A 22,156-nucleotide genomic window follows, 5' to 3' on the forward strand; every position below is an offset into this window, starting at 1 on the left:
TCATGTCCCTTTGGTCACATGTTTGTCAGAGGGCTAAAGGAGGAAACTTAATCGAGGGGGGAGGGACAGCTATCAGTGGGTGCCTCAAGGTTGGAAGTGAACAGCATGTGTGTGTGACAGATAGAGACAGAGAGAGGTTAGGATAAAAGGGTAGTGCGCTTCAACTTCCAGAACAGCTTTTCTGTTCTCCAATCACTGCCTTTTTTCACCTCCTGTTCCTCCTCCCTCTCAGTGTCTCTTTCTTTTTCTGCCTTTCGGTGGCTGTTTGGCTTCAGTGGGTCTTTGCCATCGCACTACAATGACTGCTGTAGCTGTAGTCTCCCTGCAGTGAGCATTCTGAGGTAGGTCTCTCTCTGTGATTTTCTTCTCTGTAACAATGTGTAGTTAAAGGGACAGTTCACCTAAAATTGGATGTCATCACACTCATGTCATTCCAAACTTGGATGACTTACTTTCTTCTGTAGAACATGAAAGATTATATTTTGCAGAATGTTGGTAACTAAACCATTTTGGTGACCTTTGACTTTCATTGTATGGACAAAAAAGATGTTCTTCGAAATATATGTTTCAGAGAAAAAGGTTAGGTGTAGCCATTGGTTTTATGTCTTTGGTTTTCTGTTGCTTGTTATATAGGAAGGGTATGTTCATATTTTTGTGGTAGAAAACCAGGCACATAAAGTGTTTGGAGTTAAATTTTGCTGGAAATGTAACTGCAGCCCTTCCTGTCTTACAAAGTGCTTCCTGTTGGAATTTTTAAATTTTATGCACGCTATCAGGGAGAGAGGAATTATATGTTCAGAAATATGCTTGAACGAATCATAATCATGTTTTTTTGCTCATTCTTTGTTGTTGTCACTGGACTGTGATTGTCAGGAATGTGGCTCTTTCTCTCTTTCATCCTTTGTATATCCAGCCCAGTGATGATGAGGGGTCTAGAGTTACACTTGGTATCAGAGCAACAATGACTTTGGCCCAGATTAAGAGCATGAGATGACTCAGTGATTCTTCTAATGGACTGAAATACTGAAGGTTTTACTCATTTTCTAACAAACCTGTTCTATTTAGAGTTCCTGTAGTTCAAACAGTAGAGCATGGTGCTATGAACCGTCAAGATTGTGGGTTGGATTCCTAGGGACTGATAAAATATATAGTTTTAGTAACTTGAATGCATTGTAAGTCACTTTGCCAGGTGTGTAAATTTGCATAAAAATGTACATTTATTTAAAATTAGTGCTAAATACAAAGCAGTGCAATGCTGAGTGTCCTATCTACATGGCATTGACATTTTTCTTTTCTATTTCTGACCATCTACTGTCACCAGACAGGCAAATAGCACATATAACATAGCAACAGCCAATGTGCTGTGATTGCATGCTGTAAAGAAACTGCACTATTGCATGTTTTTTGTTAGAAACTATTATTTATATTACACAGTTCTGAATTTAGTGTTCACATGGCAGCAGCATAAGTGTAAGCCTTACAGTGTGGATGCTCATAGCCTCTGGGAAACATCTCTGCTGAATCACTGTCCTCAGTCACCTTTAGTGTACAGACACACAGTGGCACCCAGAAGTCTGAGGATACACTGAAAATCTGGCCATTTGTGGCCATTTGACAAGTGTCAAGAGTTTTTTCAAGCATAAAACAAAGAAATTAAGTTGAAAAACTATATATAATGAGGACACGTTTAAATAAAGCAAATGTTTTCTGATTTTGAATTTACAGGTAGAAAAAAAATATTTAAAGCAAAGAAATGTGGAATATTTAAGATTGTACAAATATATGACACTAACCATGCATGTGAACCCCTTTGTATAAAAGTTCAGATTTCCTTCCATTAAAGTGCTCTTTGGATCCTTCTCAAATCATGCTGGACAACATGATCATCAGATGTGGCACAAACGTGTGGAGATAATGCAGCTGGAGTGCTGCTGCCATTAAATCAGGGGTGTCCAGTCCTGTTCCTGGAGAGGCCACTGTCTTCAGAGCTCAGCTCCCACCCCAGTTAAACAAACCTGAACCAAAGCAATGAAGGTCTTCAGGATTACTAGAATTTTCAAGGGGGACGAGTTAGAGCTAAACACTGCAGGACGTTGGTTCTCCAGGACCAGGATTGGACACCCCTGGATCAAAGGCCCTGTTACAAAAGGTACATTAAAAACATACACAGTAAAGAGCTTCAGTTTAACATATGAAGTGTAAGATTGAAAATCGAGCACCTTCACCAAATTGAGGTCATATATCATCAACACGTGGCTCTGAACACATCACAGTTTAGCATAATACAGTTAACATCTCAGTATCACAGTTTAACATAACTTTGTAAAACTTTTTCTGGGAAAAGTTTTGAAGACATTTGAAGTCCTAATAAGAAAGGAAACAGTGCACATAAACTCCAGTTATTATAACTACTCAGCCTTGAAAAGAGTGTTCTGTGTTCAGGCAAGTGCATGCTTCACCAACGTCACACACATTACTTAATCTTTGAATGGAGGGTGCTACAGGAAACTGCAAGAAAGAGTCAGGGGAAATAGATAAGCTGAGTGAGCAGTCACACTTAGACTGCAGTGGCAGCGGTTTTAGTCTCCTCATATTTAGATGTTCACAGGTGTGAATTCTTTTTTTCAAGATGTTTGTATTCCAATCTTATGCTCTTTTTCTTTTCTTTTTAAATTGCCATATGGTTTTGTGATTCCTCATTGTTAATTTTGTCCTTTATAAGTGCAATATTATGAACAACTGATGCTTTTCCCTTTAAAAAATAGTTTACTGATGGTCTGTATAGGGGGAAAAAAGAATACTGTGACCTTTCACATACTGATATGACACCTACATCTGTATCGATTTGAATAAGGATGTGGCTTCTAATTTTGGTATTTTCCATTGAGAAATGTTACAAATTTCCTGTGCCCTGCCCAATTTATATGAGATGCTGTTACTGTGATATTGCATATGAGCTTTGACCTTGTTGTTGACTGATGCTCAGACAGATTTACAGTGTCTGAATTTCAAGTTGAAGATAAAATGTAGCATTGAAAAGTGAAGTGTCTCCCAGGGTTTACTAGGACGGGGAAATGCCTCTGAAATATGATTTATATTTTACTCTTGAGTATTTATTTTTAAACTTGAAAATGTGCATATATGTGATGTTGCAATAGTTTTTATGAGTATTAATTATTTGATCATTTTCTCTCATAATAATCAAGTGAAGTGGCATGGAAGAAAAATAGTTCCATCTATTGGGTCCTTAAAAGACTTCCAGCAATATATATTTACTGCTGTTCACAGAATGTATCATTTATGTTACTATTTAACTATATGGATCTTTACTTTAGGGCTTTAAAACCATTAATGGACAGGCTTTAATGGCCATTCAAGTCTCTTTAAAGTCGAGAGCTTTCTCAGTGCTGCATTTCTCAATAAACCACAAAAACAGAAGCTCAGTGAAGAAAAAATAAAGATTGTCTCTAAGACATGAACATGTAAATCGATCTGTCGGAGAACTTTTAATCAAGCAGATGTTTTCTTTTTCCATGTGTCACCTCAGGTTATGCTGCCCGAAAGTTCCCAGTTGAGTCTGAGTGAAAGAGAAAAGGGCTAAAGCCAGCGCACTTTACAGCACCACCCACAAACCTGACCGTAAGCAATGAGTGACCCTCAGGATGCCAGTGACCTCACTTCTGCCGCAGGCTTGACGAGACATTTGGTAGGTAATCTTTAACTTATTCGCTTTTTAATTTTTTTAAATTCTATTAAACACTAAATATTATTTAACTGGGTGAGACAGTGACCCTGTTTACTTTTTTAACACATATTCCTGTTGTAAATTACAGTATACAGGGCAGTGTTTCATACTGATTCAAACAGTTTAATTGTCTTTTTTAACAATTTATAAAAGAACCAGAACATATGAGTTATTCTGTTTGAGAATTGGACTTGTTGTATTGCAAGGGGAAAAAGTCTAGATATTTATACTGTAGATATTGCTATATTAACTACATTAACTATAGGCTGTTATATGTACACTGGAAAAAAAGCTTTCATGGGCAGCCTAGAATATCATGCACTTTCACAACAAAATAAACTTTTTTTTCTTTATTGAATAATAATAATAAAAAAACCTCTCTTTCTCTGTATCATTGTTTCTACACTGGTGATTTTTTTCAACTAACTTTTTTATTTATACCAAACAAGGCCATAATCATATCTAGAACATTACATTATTGTTTTGAGGAAAATATTAAGACCAGACCACTATGGTAATGGTAAAGGAACTAAATAAATAATAAGATTTTTTGTAAAGTAATCAATCTGAACTGCAAATAATATTTTTAGCTATTTTAAAATATGCACCCATTCAATTTTAGTTGTATTCTTAATATCTTGAAAGCACAAGACAGAAAAATGCTATTGTCGTCACAATAATTATGAATTACATGAATCATGTAAATGACAGCCCAACTTTCAATTCAAAACGGCGGCATTTGACAAAAAAAAAGAAGAAAGAAAGTCTAATAGTTTGCATCACTGGATAATACAGTCGAGCCGAGTGTTGCTATAGTAAATAATTCTTACATTCAACATTAACAGCAAGTCAAAAGAGGTAAGCTTTCATCTGTATAGCCTATGCATTTTAGACGCATATATGCTCGTGCCCCATCCATGCAATGAACGCACGTTATTGAATGATGTTTTTTTTTCTTTTAGAACATTAAAACTGCTCAGGTAATTTTAGTGGTAGGCTATGATACACATATTCGTGTATTAAACTTCTCATAACTCGCAAACTCCCCATGATAACGCGCAAATATTTCTGCCCGTTTTCGTTCGTTGTCAGCCTCTGCTTTTCTGCAACAGACTGAAGTCTCCGCGTGAATTCAGCGCGCCTTACATTCAGCTAATAAAAGAAATATGCTGCAATTTTCTGGAGTTATTTTATGATTGTTTGGGCAGTCTCAAGCTATAGCTTAAACTTCTCAAAATACAGTCGGCTTCAGATTAGTTTGAATCTATGCACAAAAAAATTAACGTAATCTTTATCTAATTCTGATTGGGTGGGCAAGACAGTCATTTGGGTGGGCTCAGCCCACCCCTGCAAATGCCTGGAGCCGGCCCTGGCCTGTTCTACTGATTTGGTGAGATTCTAGCAGTAGTCTGGTCACTTTGAGAAACATTTGCCAATGATCCTCCAGAGGTCTGATTTAATAAGATAAAAACATTATTTGTGTAACCATGGGACAGAGCCACCTAACGTGCCTTACCCAGAAATCTATTTACTTCTGAGGAACATGTTGTGCCATTAATTAATACAGCAGTGATGAAGACGTGCTGTGCAGATTGTGTCTGGTTTTTAAATATGTCCCTGGAAAACTGTAGTGTTTCAGTTCGCTTTCATCTGGTTTGTTTTCTGCTCCTCAAAGAGCCATGCATGGCTTGACGGACTTGCTTCTTACACTCATGGTGAGCACAGGGGCTCTCAGCAGTGACAATCGAGAAGTCAAACCTCCTACCAACAAAGCTTGTATTGATAAAAGCTCTTATTGATGATTCTGCAGTGTGAATAATGTTACATAATAGATCCTTAAATAATCATCTGAACAGTAGATGATTATTAAGCATCTAGTTATGGAACCTTACCAGACTGTAAAAAATATTTGCCAGTATGGTAGGCCTAATTCAGGTTATATTTTGTAAAACTAACAAACGAAAAAAAACAGGTCTTAAAGCAGCACTATGTAACTTTTTCTGTGTTCAAAATTTGCTAAATGTATATAATGAGCGAGTACATCATGAAATCATCTTCCAAACCGCGTTTTTGTCAGTACACTTATAATAAGTACTTATATTTGGACTATTGTAGCCTGGTTGGGTCGTCACCGCTGCGGAGTAACACATACCTGCGTGAATCGCCATAGACATAAACTTAGAGAAGTAGCTCCGGTTGGAATGTTCCTCCGCGGGATGTGTGCAGTTCTGTTTATTAACCGCTAGAGCGCCAAAAGTTACATAGTGCTGCTTTAATAGTCTTATGCAAGTAACAAGGTCTTGTTTTTAAAGATGTTAAGATATTTTGAATGTAACAAGACAAAATTACTAACTGAAGCACTCACATTCTGTTAGTGAAGAAACACCCTGTATGTTTAGGGATGATATCAGTTTATCATATTATTTCATACATAAAGTGGAAATTGTCACAGGAAATGTGTCTTGTAATAAATATTACTTCAGAGTGGGTGGAACAAAACATCTTGAAACATAATTTTAATACCTGATTACATGATGGTGTTTGAAGATAATACAGAAGATCTGGATTTTTTTGTGATGAGATAAAAGAGCTATATAAAATTCACCAGCGGATTCTGTGTGAGGTCATTTTCTGTCTGGTGAAACAATTGTGTAATTCTGCAGGATCTGCGCTCATTCAGCCTGAGCATTGTTCTCCATATTAAAATGGTGCTCAGATCTCACATAGGCAATAACACTTCTGTGGGAAAATGTAAGTTAATATGAGTCTCTCACTGTGTGGATGGAGGGAGGAAAGTGAAGTGACAGGAGCATCACATTTCATCCTTTGAAAAAACTTGAATCCCTGCGTAGAGGATTCAGTATTCAGGAACACAAAGCTTTGAGTTCTATCAGAAATATTTGAGCCAGGTGTAGATGGAGGCAAATCAGAGACAGATGGATTTGAGGAGGTGGAATGTGAGTGTGTGTGTGTGTGTGTTTACAGGGGTCTCTTGCACCTGGGGGCACTAGTAACATTCCTGACTTGGTGCCCTTGATGGAATAAGAATTATGTCTACTATGTCCAAACTAGGTTGTTGCAACAAGCAATTTGTCTGACACAAAACATGAAAGTGGGGTGTGATGCGACACAATCAATTACAAAACAGCCAATCAGAAATGTTCCCTTCTGTTTGTTCCCTCTCGATCGCAAGTTAAAAATAGAGCTTAAAAATAACATGACAGTAAATCTTAATGTAAAAACACAAGATGACTACGCATGTAAGGGATCAGGATGTGACTATAGATATGGCCGATGATGTCAGAGACTGGGGTGTAGATAAGTTTCTGATTAGATCCTGCTGCAAGGAATCAACTCTATACTTGATATCACATCCTCCGCTTCCTCTTCTTGAGGGCTACCTAGCATATAAGTGAAGTGACGTGACATGTGGCCAAGTATGGTGACCCATACTCAGAATTAGTGCTCTGCATTTATCCCATCCAAAGTGCACACACACAGCAGTGAACACACACACACACCGTGTACTGCAAACACATACCAGCTTCCTCACTGTGTCTGTCACACGACTCTGTTCCCCTTTCGGGCTTGAACTGATGGTAAAAATCATATGACCCCTTTAAATGAAGCACATGACCACAAGCCTCAGTTTATCCTCAGGATAGCATACCACAGACAGCAGGGGAGAAGAGAAGGAATGAGAAAATGAGCATAGAGAGAGAGAGATACCATCCTTAAATATATACAGATACAGGTGCATCTCAATAAATTAGAATGTCGTGGAAAAGGTAAAGGGTGGAGTTGTTTCCATTCTTTCGCTTGGCAGGTTTGCCATCTTTTGTTCTTCTGTTCGACGTCCGAATTTCCTGCATTTGACACAGTTGTAGATAAACGATGATACTGCTTGTCTACACCCGAGAATCCATATGCCATTAGATCTCAGTTCGTTTATGGTCATGCCACGCCCTTGATGTCTCACTTCGGAAATGATGTCTTTTACGACACCGAACGTAAGAAAATACGTACCTCATAAGCACTCAATGCTGCATCCCGGTTTTATTTTAGCCAATCAGCTGAGCTGGAAATGCCATGTGACTGATTAATCAGCTGATGCAGGAAAATGGTACGACAGTGCTGATTGGCTGAAGGCAAACTGTAAAATATAATAGAGCATTTAATTTTTTTAGAAGATGTATTTTGTCATAATGCACAGCTAATTTTGAATGACTGTCACTGGAGAAAGAGGCTTTTTGGAACCAGATGGTGTAGTTCCAGCATATTACCAGCAGGCAAATCATGAGTTCTTCTTTTACCAAATTATCATTGTGCTTTGTACTGAGAAATTGAGAGTTTTTGCCTGCATGATTACAGTATTGATAAGTATGGACTAAATAGCTTGTTTATGGAATATTACAAGCAGTGATGACAAAATGTATATTTAAAGCAACTGAAAATATTCATAAATAATTTTTCAGTGAAAAGGGCACTTTTATTGTGGGAGATTTTATTTATCAGATTTATAAGATTTATTTATATAAGATACAAAAATCATCCTTTTTTATATATTCTTTTCTCCTTTTTTGTTTAATTCACTTTAAATACATTTTAAATCACTTTTTATTTTTCTTATGCATCTGTTATGTATATTTTATGATCATTTTCAAATCCTTTTTATGTAACACACTTTGAATTACCATTATGTATAAAATGTGCTATATAAATTAACTCGCCTTGCCTATGATGTACAAATAAGAACCTGAGAATGCATGTCTGAATGACTCTCTTTGCTTGCATAACATCTGCTTTGATATCCATCTATGAAGGTTATTTGAAAAGAAATGAAAGTTAATATTTTTCTCTCTGGTTACATGTAGCCTGTTGCAGTGCATTCTTCGCCCCAACGATGTGATGATGATGATGATGAAGGGGACTTGAACAAGACACTGGGAGTGCAGCGCTTCCAGCAGATCCTTACACCTGCCCAGCGCGTGCCCATCGAACAACACCGCACCTTTAATGAGGAGGACTTTGAGTGTGAGAGCTTTACTGTTGATGCATCTGGTCTATAGCCTTCTGGTCTATACCTCTTCATATTATATATGACTAAATTAAATGAGAATGCATATTAATTTGACTGTTTTATAGATATTTATAGTGTTTTATGGTGTTTTTTCTAAAATATGTGCCTCCAAAGAAAACAACAAAAGTGAAAATTCTGTCATTGTTTACTCTTCCATAAAACATCATTCCAAAATGACTTTCTTCCATGGACCGCAAAAAATTTAATTATCAAATGCTCAATGGGAAATTAATTTCACCTCAAAAGGGGAAAGTAAATTACATTTCAATGCATTTGCCTTTTCCTGCAAAACTATTGTGTTCTCCTGAGAAACTTCTCTCACAAAAGTATTGCTTTTCCCGAGAAACTTGGTGTTTGTTTGCGATATAGAGCACTGAAATATAGTTTTTCCTCCCACCTCATATGATTTAGTTCTCAAAAGTTTTATAAGGTAATGCAAAGTTTCTTGGGGGAACACAAAAGCATTGAAATAAATGTTTTTGTCCTATCTCTTTTTTTTTACCATGACCATTTCCCTTAAGGGGCTCTGCAGTGATGCTCTTCTAAGTCTGTGATGTTTTTGGCATTTGTAGATCACCGTCACACCTCTCTACACATTCACCACCCTCTGTCTAAACACCTCCCAGAGGTCCGGAGGAAAAAGCCCGGAAGAAAGCGCAAGGACTCAGGACGGAGGAGGAGTTCATCTATGGGAGCAGCTCCACCGATAGATGAGGATGACGAGGATGAAGAGGTGGATGAAGATTCCTGTAGCCAGCAGGATAAAGAGGGCAATGTCACCACCACACCTACACCGGACACGGACACAGAGGTGGATGCTGAGCGGGCACAGGTAGTCAAGTCTCACACAAACACACGCACACTCTTCTTGTTATGATCTTACTAACTTCTCTCTTGTTGGCCCACAGTTTTTTGTATCAGAAGATGATCCTGACTCCACTGTAAAGAAGAACGGTAAAGTCTCACCACATCGAAAGCTGCCAATCATACCCCATTCGGTGCTACACACCAGTATCAGCATCCCAGAAGATGTTACAACAACCGCGTAAGTGTACATGTGCACACACACATACACAAACACATAGAACGATTCAAATACATGTGTGTGTTCAACCTCACTATGTTCTGTTACTGCCGCAGGGGCAGAAATTGGGTTCGTAATCTGCCCAATGGCAGACGAGTTTCTGCACCATGTTTGTTTCCAAGTTTGAGTTCGCCAGACGGCAGCTTTAAGACACGCAGCTATGATCTGCAGGAGCGCCGCCGCACAGGCAACATGACGGGCACCGCACTAGAACACTACCAATGCATGCCCACTGACGAGAGCGAGGCGCAGACACTCGCCACGGTTGACCTGGATGGCATTAAAAGTGAGTATGTGTGTTTGTGTAACAATTGACAAAAGATGTATTTGGCAACTTAAGGTCAATGAAGAGTTTTAACATTTATTTATGTGTAAATATATATTAATAATTTTATTAAATCATACACCATTCCAAAGTTTGTCGTCTGTAAGTTTAAAGTTCTCTAACATGCTCACCCAGGCTGCATTTATTTGATACAGTATAAAGCAGTCATATTGAAAGTGACGTGACATGTGGCCAAGTATGGTGACCCGTACTTGGAATTAGTGCTCTGCATTTAACCCATCCAAAGTGCACACACACAGCAGTGAACACACACACACCGTGAACACACACCCGGAGCAGTGGGCAGCCATTTATGCTGCGGCGCCCGGGGAGCATTTGGGGGTTCGGTGCCTTGCTCAAGGGCACCTCAGTCGTGGTACTGAAGGTGGGAGAGAGCGCTGTACATTCACTCCCCCCCACCTACAATCCCTGCCGGTACGAGACTCGAACCCACAACCTTTGGGTTACGAGTCCGACTCTCTAACCATTAGGCCACAATACTATTACAATTTCAAATAACTGTTTTCTGTTTTAATATATATTTTAAAATGTAACTTATTCATGTGGTGAAGCTGAATTTTCGGAAGACATTACTGCAATCTTCAGTGTCACATGATCCTTCAGAAATCATTCTAATATGCTGATTTGCTGCTCAAGAAACATTTCTTATTATAAACAGCTGTGCTTATTATATTTATTTTGAAAACTGTGCTAACCTTTTTCAGTAATTTTTTACAAATAGTGATGAAAGGACAGTATTTATTTGTAGAAATCTACAAGTATTTTTTTTTTAAATCAGAGAATGATCACAATGTTAATGATTATTATAATTAAATACAAATTGAATGTACATTCTAAAAAAGAATACATACATAATCAATGATATATAATAATATATGTCTAATATTTATTATTAATAATAATAAAATGAACTGAATATGTTAACACACAAATAATTTTAATCAATTGACAGCCTTTTAAATATTTTTATTTGTAAATTATTAATTCTGTTTAATATGTTTAACAAAGCAAATTTCAAATGTTCCAAGTACGCATGAAACCTATTTAAGTACATCCCATGGTATAGTTTAGCATTATATTAGTTATTAGTGAGATTTGTTGTTTTTCAGCGAGTAATGGGCATTTCAGCTGATCATAGATAATCAGTGACGTGTTTGGAGTGCAAGAAAATGTATTTGCTTTCCCGGTTATAAAGGACTCCTTTATTTACCTTTCTGTTCTCATTCTTCTGAGAATAAATCATGTTTTCAGTCTGTACATCTGACCATCTGTGGCTGTGATTCAGGAATGTGGACATTCTCAAAGGGTGCAGAGCTGCCCACTACAACTGTGCCTTTGACGTCTCTTTTGTATGTGTGTGTGCTGTAATTACAAATAATTTTGACTGAACAATAGATCACTTTGAGACACAAAACTGAGTCATGTTCTAGTGAGCGCTCAGTTGAGTTTTCAGTTTGTGGTTCTGTGTTTGGATGCCGAGTATTGTGTGTAATATAACCAGTATTGTCAATGTTACTGATACTCACAGTGTGTTACAATGGGTTCGGTGTTGTTCTGACTTGTTTGCTGTTTTTAAACTCTTGGCTTAGTATTTCAGCACTGTGTTGCTGTCTTTCTTGCAGGTCACAGGTTTGAAGATGTCCCTGGTGTGCGGCGGCACCTGGTTAAGAAGAGTGCTAAAGGTCAGGTGGTTCACATCGGCAAGGACCACAAAGAGCCCAACAGTCGTATCCGGACCAAGTTGGATCGAACCCCACATGAGGTGAGACGCCAGCTAACTAGATTATCTTTCCCCTGTCCATTCGGAGCTATTTTCTAGGCTTGCATGTTTGGTGTAGCAAATAAAAAAATGCATATTATGTCATCAGTATCACCTTAAAGAGTGTAGTTTCTAGAGGTCAATAATGGAATTGTAAAACTATGATTATTAAAATCTTAAAAGACTATTTCCCTAACACTCCCCCTGTCTGTTATCGGTTAATCAAACAAATAGCACCACCCCAAACTCACACAATTGGTCGATATTGCTGTGTTTGGCTGGTCAAAATGTGCAAACAAAAGAACAATGTTTTCACACTTTTCAGGAAATCAACCTAATAAAAGTTTCAATATAGAGCAAATTTCACACTTTAGCTGTAATGCTTTCTTATACTGAGGAGAAAATACAGTAAAGCATCATTTTAGATTGCATGCTGTACAAAGCTGGGGTATTACTACCATTGGCTCACTGAGCCTACTGTTGTTTGTTAGAGGAGATCATGGCCCTGTTACATGGACTACAGGGTTTGTCATGCCCAACAGCTGAAGGTAGGGTGACACAGAGCTGGTATGATTGCTTTGTGGAACAGCTGAAGCTTGTTTGCACTGTTTGCTAATACCACATCTGTACCACTGGTTTTGTGGAAGGCAGTGGATGGTCATAGCTGTTCGGTCATGATAGAATGCCGCTTTTTGATTTATGAGTAGAATAAGGTCTGTTAACATTACTAACATTATTTTAACTTTTTAACATTGCGTAAAGAGACTTTAACGTAACGTAAATTACATATAGCTGCTTCAAAACGCAAATGGCTAATTAAGGACTACAAATTCCACGAGGATAAGAGTTTATGTGCTTGTCAAATCAAGTGGCAATTATAGATTTTTTTTTCCAAAAGAAAAGAACACTTTTAGAATTTGGACACACTAAATTGATCAGAAGTGACAGTAAAGACATTATAATGTATAATGTTACAAAATATTTCTATTTATAATATATATATACAGTGGGTACGGAAAGTATTCAGACCCCCTTAAATTTTTCACTCTTTGTTATATTGCAGCCATTTTCTAACAACCCATTAGAAATTTCTCACAGAACTTCAAATGCTTACAATTAGTTTTAAGATAACAAATAGAACAGCTCTACTGACACTTAAACATAATAAATTAGGTTTTATTCCAACAGCTGAAATGGGCGGCTTGCCTGAAAAGATTGCTAAAGATTGCTCTTGACTGAAAGAAAAAACAAAAAACTAAAACAACAGATACAATCCACAGTGAAATGCAGACTAAATTTAATCTTGTCTGCTTCCTCGAATGAAGTGTTTAGCTTCAATTCAATGATGCATGGACTATGCAGTTTTTTTTTTTTTTTTTGATAAAGGTTATGAGGTGTTGTAAGCTCAGTTGTATTTTATATTTTATAAAAAGAATGTTTATTGAACCAAACCTGAACACATAATTTCTGCTAACTTAAACAGATGACTTTCCATCAAATTAGTTGTACTGGATTTAAAATGTACAACTTTGAAAGAAAGGACAGATAAATCATAAATATTCTCTCAGGTGTTTGTTGAGCTGAATGAGTTACTGATGGATAAGAACCAGGAGATGCACTGGAAGGAAACAGCTCGTTGGATAAAGTTTGAGGAGGATGTGGAGGAGGAGACAGAGCGCTGGGGCAAACCTCATGTAGCTTCACTCTCATTCCGCAGCCTGCTGGAGCTCCGCAAGACCATTTCTCATGGTGAGAGAGAGGAGAGAGACCAGCTCACACATTTACAAACATATATTTACAAATACAATGTGAGAATTGAGTGATAAATTGAATTAATTGCTAATTCTTTTTATTTCTGATCTATTTAAAATGCATTTTGGTGAGTCTGATGTATTGAGGTGTAATTTTACAGGTGCAGTGTTGTTGGACCTGGACCAGAAGACGCTGCCTGGTATTGCTCATCAGGTTGTGGAGCAGATGATTATCTCAGATCAGATCAGAGCACAGGACAGAGCCAATGTGCTCCGAGCCCTGCTCCTCAAACACAGGTTAGTTTCGCATAGGTTTTATGAACATTACACTGCATATCTCAAAAAATGTTGAATAAAGCTACTCACCTTTTAAGGAACACCTTACTCATTTGGATCATGCAGCTGAACTTTGTGCTTTGTATTTCTTCTGTTTGTTAGCCATCCAAGTGATGGCAAGGAGCACAGCTTGTTTAACCGGAACATCTCAGCAACCAGCCTTGGCTCTCTCATATCTCATTACCATAGCAGTAACCATATCGCCGCGCCGGAGCCCCCTGCCACAGACCCGCTCATCGGAGGACTACGTAACTTTGAGTCACGCAGTAGTGTAAACTTAGATAAGAATGAGGTACCGTGTGCATTCAAATCTGTGTGTGTTTTTAGGAGGCAAAGAATGGTAAAATAGACAATTAGAATTCTTCCTCTTTGTTTCCACAGAAAGACACACCCCAGTTTTTTGGTTTGCACAAGACCAAATCTAAACATGAGCTGAAGCTGCTTGAGAAGATTCCAGAGGATGCAGAAGCAACGGTTGTCCTTGTGGGTCAGTTAACTGTCCGTGCTTAAAGGGTTAGTTCACCCAAAAATGAAAATTAGGCTGCTCACCCCCGAGGCATCCTAGGTGTATATGACTTTCTTCTTTCAGACGAATCCAGTCGGAGTTATATTAAAAATTGTTTTTGATCTTTCAAGCTGTTTCATGGCACTCAGCGGGTGTTGCATTGCTTCAGTCCAAAAGAAGTTAAATAAAAATCGCCCATCCATAAAAAAAGTGTCTCACACGGCTCCGGGGGTGAACAAAGGCCTTCTGTAGCGAATCGATGCGTTTTTGTAAGAAAAATATCCATATTCAAAACGTAATAATCACTGTAATCTAGCTTGCGCCAACAGTTCCGGGAGCATGACGTATGAGGTCAGTGCTGCGCATGCGCCGGTGAGTCTCGTGAAAACCACTGTTTGTTTACAGGATCCAACGAAAGCAAAGTTTCCTTACTTTAGCAAAGGAAAACCAGTCTCCTCTTGGCTTATATCGAAATCCTCTGACATTCTTCTTTACAAATCCTCGTTTTGTACTTCTAATTCTTGACCGTTGTTTTGTTTTGATCTCTCCGCTGGGTGAACTAACCCGTTAACTCTGTGATATCATAACTGTCAGCACATGACATGTTACATCTGTTCAAGCCATGATACAGATGATCTCGATTTTCACAGGTAGTGTGGATTTCCTGGACCAGCCCACCATGGCCTTTGTGAGACTGCAGGAAGCGGTTCTGTTAGAGTCAGTTCTAGAAGTGCCGATTCCAGTGCGGTTTCTTTTCGTGCTGCTCGGCCCACCCAGTGCCAACATTGACTACCACCAAATCGGCCGCTCCATATCAACACTTATGTCTGATAAAGTAAGCACAGAATGAAAAAGGTGCTATCAGGTCTAATTAAATAAGAGATAGTTCACCCAAAAATTAATATGACATAATATTGCATTATATACACTACTTTTCAAAGATTTGGGGTCAGTGAAAGTTTCGTTTTTCTGAAAGAAATTAACACTTTTATTCTGTAAGGACACATTAAATTGATCAAAAGTGATAGTAAATACATTTATAATGTTACAAAAGATTCTATTTTAAATAAATGCTGTTTTTTTTTTTACTTTCTATATGTCAAAGAATACTTTAAAAATTCAACATTGCAACACTGATAAAAAAATGTTTCTTGAGCATTAAATCAGCATATTAGAATGATTTCTGAAGGATCATGTGACACTGAAGACTGGAGTAATGATGCTGAAAATTCAACTTTGTCATCATAGGAATAACTTACATTTTAAAATATATTAAAATAGAAAACAGTTATTTGAAATTTTAATAATATTTCACAATATTGCTGTTTATACTTTATTTTTGATCAAATAAATGCAGCCTTGATGAACATGAGACTTCTTTAAAAAAAAAAAAAATCTAAAAATCCTTAAAACAAGGTAATTTTACTGCAAGACTTTCATTTATACATTTGTTTACTGCACTGTCATGTTTTATTTTTTTTGCTTGTTTTAAGTATAAACAGCATTTCAAACATCTCTTCCAGCACTTCCATGAAGCGGCGTATTTGGCAGATGAGCGGCAGGACCTGCTTACAGCCATCAACAGCTTTCTGGACTGCAGTATTGTGCTTCCTCCATCTGAGGTTGGAGGAGATGAGCTGCTGCATTCTATCGCTCGCTTCCAGAAAGAGATGCTGCACAAGAGACATGAGCAAGAGGTCAAACTACAGGCCAAGGAACTCAAGAGCCCCGAGGACATGGGTACAAGGCTCTCGCTCATATACAGAATACAGAAGTGAACAGATCCGTTTACTGTTTATCCAAAAATAAATGTATTGAATCACCTTTTGTATTCATTCTTAATGTTCTCAGCTCTTCATCCTCCTCTGAAACCTGAAGACGATCCTCTTCGGAGGACGGGTAGGCTGTTTGGCGGGGTTATCCGAGATGCACAGCGCCGCTACCCCAAATACATCAGTGATTTTAAGGATGCCCTGAGTCCTCAATGCATGGCCTCTGTCATATTCATTTACTTTGCTGCCCTTTCTCCTGCCATTACCTTTGGAGGACTATTGGGTTAGTCAAAGCTCTTCATTTTTTTTATTTAGAGCACTGCTTTTATGTTGTATCTAAAACAAGGAACTTTTTCCTAATGAAATCATTTTTCTTGTTTCCAGGTGAAAAGACAGATGGTTTGATAGGTGTGTCAGAGCTGATTATTTCCACTGCCGTGCAGGGAATGTTGTTCTGCCTGCTTGGGGCTCAACCTCTGCTGGTGGTGGGCTTCTCTGGACCCCTGCTAGTGTTTGAAGAGTCCTTCTATTCCGTTAGTATTTCTAATAAATGAATACAAATACTACTTATTCACTAAGAAAAAAAGTTGTGCCTGCTAATAGTGCAGTTTATTTCATTTACAAAATGCATGCAAATAGCGCTGATTTTTGAGAATAAAGCACAATCTCTATTGAGGATAATTTGAATATAAAGACTTCTTTGGACTGAAAATCACAGCAAATAAATTGAAATACTTGCAGTGCTATTGTAATGCATTTAGAACCTGGTTCAGCAAACTAGACCGTTTTTGGATCAATATGGATCAATGTGTTTGCAGTTCTGCAGGTCCAGTGAAATCGAGTATCTGACAGGACGTGTGTGGATTGGAATCTGGTTGGTCATCATTGTTGTTCTCACGGTGGCCTTTGAAGGGAGCTTCCTTGTGCGATTTGTGTCACGCTTCACCCAAGAGATCTTTTCCTTCCTTATCTCACTCATCTTCATCTACGAGACCTTCTTCAAGCTGGGCAAAGTATTGAGATGTTTTTGTTGTTAACACTGCTGTTCAAAAGTTTTTTTCTTTTATGTTTATGTTCACCAAGGCTGCAATTATTTGATCACAAATACAGTAAAACAGTAATATTTTGAAAATCACTCAAATATGATGATCTGGTGCTCAAGAAACATTTTAACATTTTATCATTGTTGAGAATGTGTTGGTCAGTTTATCCTTGCTGAATAAAATTATTAATTAATAAAAAAAATGTTGACCCCAAACTTTTGATTAGTGTTGTTTGTTTATGAGAGAGATTTAAATGTGATCAGCGGATATTCAGACAGTCTTTGTATACTGTGCAGATCTTCATGGATCATCCTCTCGGAAGCTGCTATGGACGAGAAGAAAATGACACTGCTTTACCAACACCCACAAGTGACGGCAGGTCTCCAGATGCCTCTCAAACCCTAAACCAGCCAAACACAGCCCTCCTCTCCCTGGTGCTCACGGCTGGCACCTTCTTCATTGCCTTCTATCTGCGTAAATTCAAGAACAGTGCTTTTTTCCCTGGCAGGGTAAGCCAGTTATCCCAGTGTTCCTGCAAACATGTTGTGCCATTTACTCCATGATGTTTAAATAAACATATAGGACAAGTTTTTAATGAAAGTGTCAACTACCTGTGTGTGATGAAGTGGTATTGACGAAAGTGATATTGTGTCTTTATCTTTTGCTCAGCTCCGAAGGGCTATTGGAGATTTTGGAGTTCCTATTGCAATCTCCACCATGGTTCTGTTGGACTACAGCATTAAGGACACTTACACACAGGTGAGACATGAAGACATGTTTATATCATTTGATTAATGTATAATCTATAATCTATGAACTAGATTTCTCTTTTTTTTCACCCAAACACCCAAATTCATTGTACATCAAACAAGATTTTAAATGGCACATTTCAAAATTACTTATGTCTAAATGTTTCTTAGACATATGACATTTTTGAAGTACTTTGGAGGAAATTATAGGAATTGAACATGGAAATAAAAAAAAAAAAAAGGTAAAATAATAAAACAACACACACACACACGTCTGGTCAGCTATCCTTGTGGGGACTCTACATAGGGGTAATGGTTTTTCTACTGTACAGACCGTATTTTCTATTGCCCTTCACCAACCCTACCCCTAAACCTACCCCTCACAGGAAACTTTGTGCATTTTTAGATTTTCAAAAAACTTCATTCTGTGTGATTTATTAGCTTGTTTACCCGTGGGGACCTCAATTTAGGTCCCCACCGTGACACGAGTCCCCATGAGTCTGTGTGTATTCAGGTTTAAGTCCCCACCAGAATAGAAAAACAGGTACACACACACACACACACACACACACACACTCAATTTAAAGAGATAGTTCACCCAAAAATGAAAATTCTATCATCATTTACTCACCCTCAAGTTGTTCCAAATCTGTATGATTTTTTCTTCTGCTGAGCACAAAAGAAGTTATTTCAAAGAATGCTGGTAACCAAACAGTTGATGGTAGACACTGACTTCCATAGTATGGGAAAAGAAAATACTATGAAAATAAAATGCTACCATCAGGTTACCTACAGTCTTCAAAATATCTTCTTTTGTGTTCAAGTGGAGGGTGAGTAAATGATGACATAATTTTTATTTTTAGTGAACTATCCCTTTAAGACCAAAGATTTATAAAAGCCATTTTGTCATAGATTTTTTTTTACCTTTTCTATGCTGTGCTATGCTATAGACTTAAAAATAACATTTAAAAAAATTTGAATTTAAGACATTTTAATACTTTTTAAGGATCCACTCTGTTTATCAAAGTACCCTGGTATTACCATCTGATACCATCATCTGTTGTTCTGTAAATGTTTGTAGATGGTATCCAGTCGTTTCAATAAGAATCCACACGATTGAGTATTTTGCATGAGGGTGAAAGATTTCCCCACACAGATTTGAAGTTGGTCATGCAAATTCACTGCGCTGACTAACAGAAAGCAGCTTGGTTTGAAAGTGACTTCTTTGTGAGCTGTGATTCGATAGACAGTGGACCTTTTTTGCCTGTGAAATTTCGCTAATGTGACCGTACCTTAAGGGTTGTAAGTTACCCTGAGGTTATTCATTGATTAAAGACTGGACAATATTTGTATGTCATTTAAAGCAAATGACTCCATATGCCCTGAAGTCACCTGACACACGTGTCCCACACAATCTGTGATCTTTAAACTTCTTTCCTCCCCATGTAGAAACTAAGTGTGCCTGATGGCTTCTCTGTGACCAGCCCGGATAAGCGTGGTTGGTTAATACACCCACTGGGCTCAGATGGCCAGTTCCCCATTTGGATGATGGTTGCCAGCATTCTACCTGCCCTGCTCGTCTACATCCTCATTTTCATGGAGACTCAGATCACCACGTGAGTCACAGGCATTCACTAACCTGTTCTGACCATACCTATACCTCTATTACATCATTCCTCAATTTATATTGACTCAATTTTCCTTTAAAGTCTTATTGTCAGCAAGAAGGACAGGATGCTAGTTAAGGGTTCAGGCTTTCACTTGGACCTGCTGATCATCGTGGTCGCGGGTGGTGTTTCAGCGCTGTTTGGGCTACCGTGGTTGACCGGTGCTACTGTTCGTTCGGTAACTCATGCAAATAGCCTTACGGTGATGAGCAAAGCTGTTGCGCCTGGTGACAAACCCCGCATTCAGGAAGTAAAAGAGCAGAGAGTAACAGGATTTCTGGTGGCTTTTCTAGTAGGTGAGTGGCTTCATTTTATGGATGATAAATATCATCTACAGTATATCTGCACCATAGTGGTGGGCAGCTGAAATATTCGATTATCGGTCGATATTGCAGAAATATCGGCTGATATTAGATTTTTATTTGTATGTACTTATTTCTCCTATTTTTAAATTTAGATTACCTTGCTATCATCTAATGCTCACTTTAGGTTAACATTTAATACTTAATGATGCTTTATAATAATAATAATAATTGAACACCGTTATATTATAACTTTAGCAAATCTCAGAATGAATATCCATTTTTCATACTGTACTGTAATTTTGTGATGCTTAAATTGGCACACTTGTTAAAATGATTGGTTTTTAGATTTTAATGTTTTATTTTGAATTCAGAATAGTATAAATATATATATATATATATATATATATATAGAGAGAGAGAGAGAGAGAGCGAGAGAGAGAGAGATAAATATTGGTTATTAGCCCTAACATAAAAATAATTTTTGGCTTATTGGTTATTTTAATATCATTGCATCCCTAGATAAATTCTAACATGTTGCCCTAATAGGTCAGTGAATGGCCTGTTGAGTAATTAATTAGTTATATTTTCTTTATATTTCTTGTTTGGAACTGACAGTAGATAAACCCTCTTCCCTCCAAAGGTCTCTCCATTGTGATTGGAGATGTTTTGCGGCAGGTTCCTATCGCTGTGTTATTTGGTATATTTCTCTATATGGGAGTGATGTCTCTAAATGGGATCCAGCTAACAGAACGCATGATGCTGCTATTAATGCCACCGAAGTACCATCCTGACCACACCTATGTCCGCAAGGTTTGTTATGGAGAACTCAGCTAATCACAATATTCACCAGTCTTAATTCAATAATCAGATAACAGTACGTCTGGAATGCCATTCTCAATTTGTCTCTTCAGATTTAGCTGTGCTTTAACCTTTGACTTGTCTATTTCAGGTGCGTACTCTACGCATGCATCTGTTCACATGTTTGCAGCTGGTGTGCCTGGCTGTGCTGTGGGTTGTAATGTCAACCTCGGCCTCGTTAGCCTTCCCGTTTGTTCTTGTCCTCACTGTGCCATTCAGAAGGTTCCTGCTGTCCCGAATATTTACTCACCGTGAGATACAATGTGTGAGTGTTTCTTTGCTTTTTGTTGATAGGAAAATGATATTTGTAGATGAGTTTAATGTAGTGTGTTCTATCCTAAAAATGTACTTTTTTTTGTTTTACACCTAAATTATGTATTTTAACAACTTTATTGTATTGCTGTATTGACAGAGTGCTGTTGTGTTGTTTTTTTTTTTCAGCATGCAATTTGGCAATGCGGTAATACATAAACTTTTACAATGCATTCTCTAAAAACATGTCTAATTATATCTTACGCAGGTTAGTAAATTTATAGTAAGATTAAAATATATTTTATATATTTCTGTATTTTTTAAACTTATATTGTGGCTGTATACGTTAAAAAATAATGGAAATAATTTTTGCATTGTACAGTGACATCTTGTTTTCAGGACTAATATAAAATCTTTAATCTCATTTTGCCCTTTGCCTTTAATGTTGTTCATTTTGTCTATGTGACAGCTTGACGCAGATGATGCAGAGCCTTCAATTGATGACAGAGAAAGCCAAGATGAATACACAGAGATGCAAATGCCAGTATGACCTCATTCCTCTCATGTCACTACCTGGGCTTGCCTGACTTTTTTTTTTTCAGTCAGAGGCATCCAGATGTACTGCCTGTCTTTTTTGATTAACCAGTTTTTGTCTCCATTTTGATTCCTCCATTTTGTTTTTGCTTAAATTATGTAAACATTATATTTATACATATGTAAAAGTGTTAAAGGGGTCATATGATGCTGCTAAAAAGAACAGTATTTGGTGTAATGAAATGTTTATGCGGTTTAAGGTTAAAAAAACACATTATTTTCCACATACTGTACATTATTGTTTCTCCTCTATGCCCCGCCTTTCTGAAACGCGTCGATTTTTACAAAGCTCATCGGTCTGAAAAAGCAA

The 22,156-nt window shown here is 37.6% G+C and overlaps 1 protein-coding gene across 1 annotated transcript; it reads left to right on the forward strand.

Moving 5' to 3' along the window:
• The first annotated feature begins 224 nt into the window (after window positions 1-224).
• LOC107718031 (anion exchange protein 2-like) lies at window positions 225-21,914 on the forward strand. Its single transcript, XM_016524957.1, has 23 exons — window positions 225-341; window positions 3,548-3,706; window positions 8,620-8,779; window positions 9,398-9,657; window positions 9,734-9,870; window positions 9,966-10,195; window positions 11,878-12,017; window positions 13,583-13,763; window positions 13,927-14,062; window positions 14,204-14,393; window positions 14,483-14,588; window positions 15,257-15,441; window positions 16,130-16,346; window positions 16,458-16,661; window positions 16,763-16,911; window positions 17,197-17,391; window positions 17,718-17,930; window positions 18,091-18,180; window positions 19,620-19,786; window positions 19,880-20,133; window positions 20,783-20,952; window positions 21,092-21,265; window positions 21,722-21,914. Exons 2-23 carry the CDS (start codon window positions 3,647-3,649, stop codon window positions 21,800-21,802), a joined length of 3,699 nt encoding a protein of 1,232 aa, XP_016380443.1. The 5' UTR covers window positions 225-341; window positions 3,548-3,646; the 3' UTR covers window positions 21,803-21,914.
• Window positions 21,915-22,156: the final 242 nt, after the last annotated feature.

Source organism: Sinocyclocheilus rhinocerous, unplaced genomic scaffold, assembly GCF_001515625.1.
Source record: "Sinocyclocheilus rhinocerous isolate Xijiao unplaced genomic scaffold, SAMN03320098_v1.1 scaffold2258, whole genome shotgun sequence".
Taxonomy (NCBI): Eukaryota; Metazoa; Chordata; class Actinopteri; order Cypriniformes; family Cyprinidae; genus Sinocyclocheilus; species Sinocyclocheilus rhinocerous.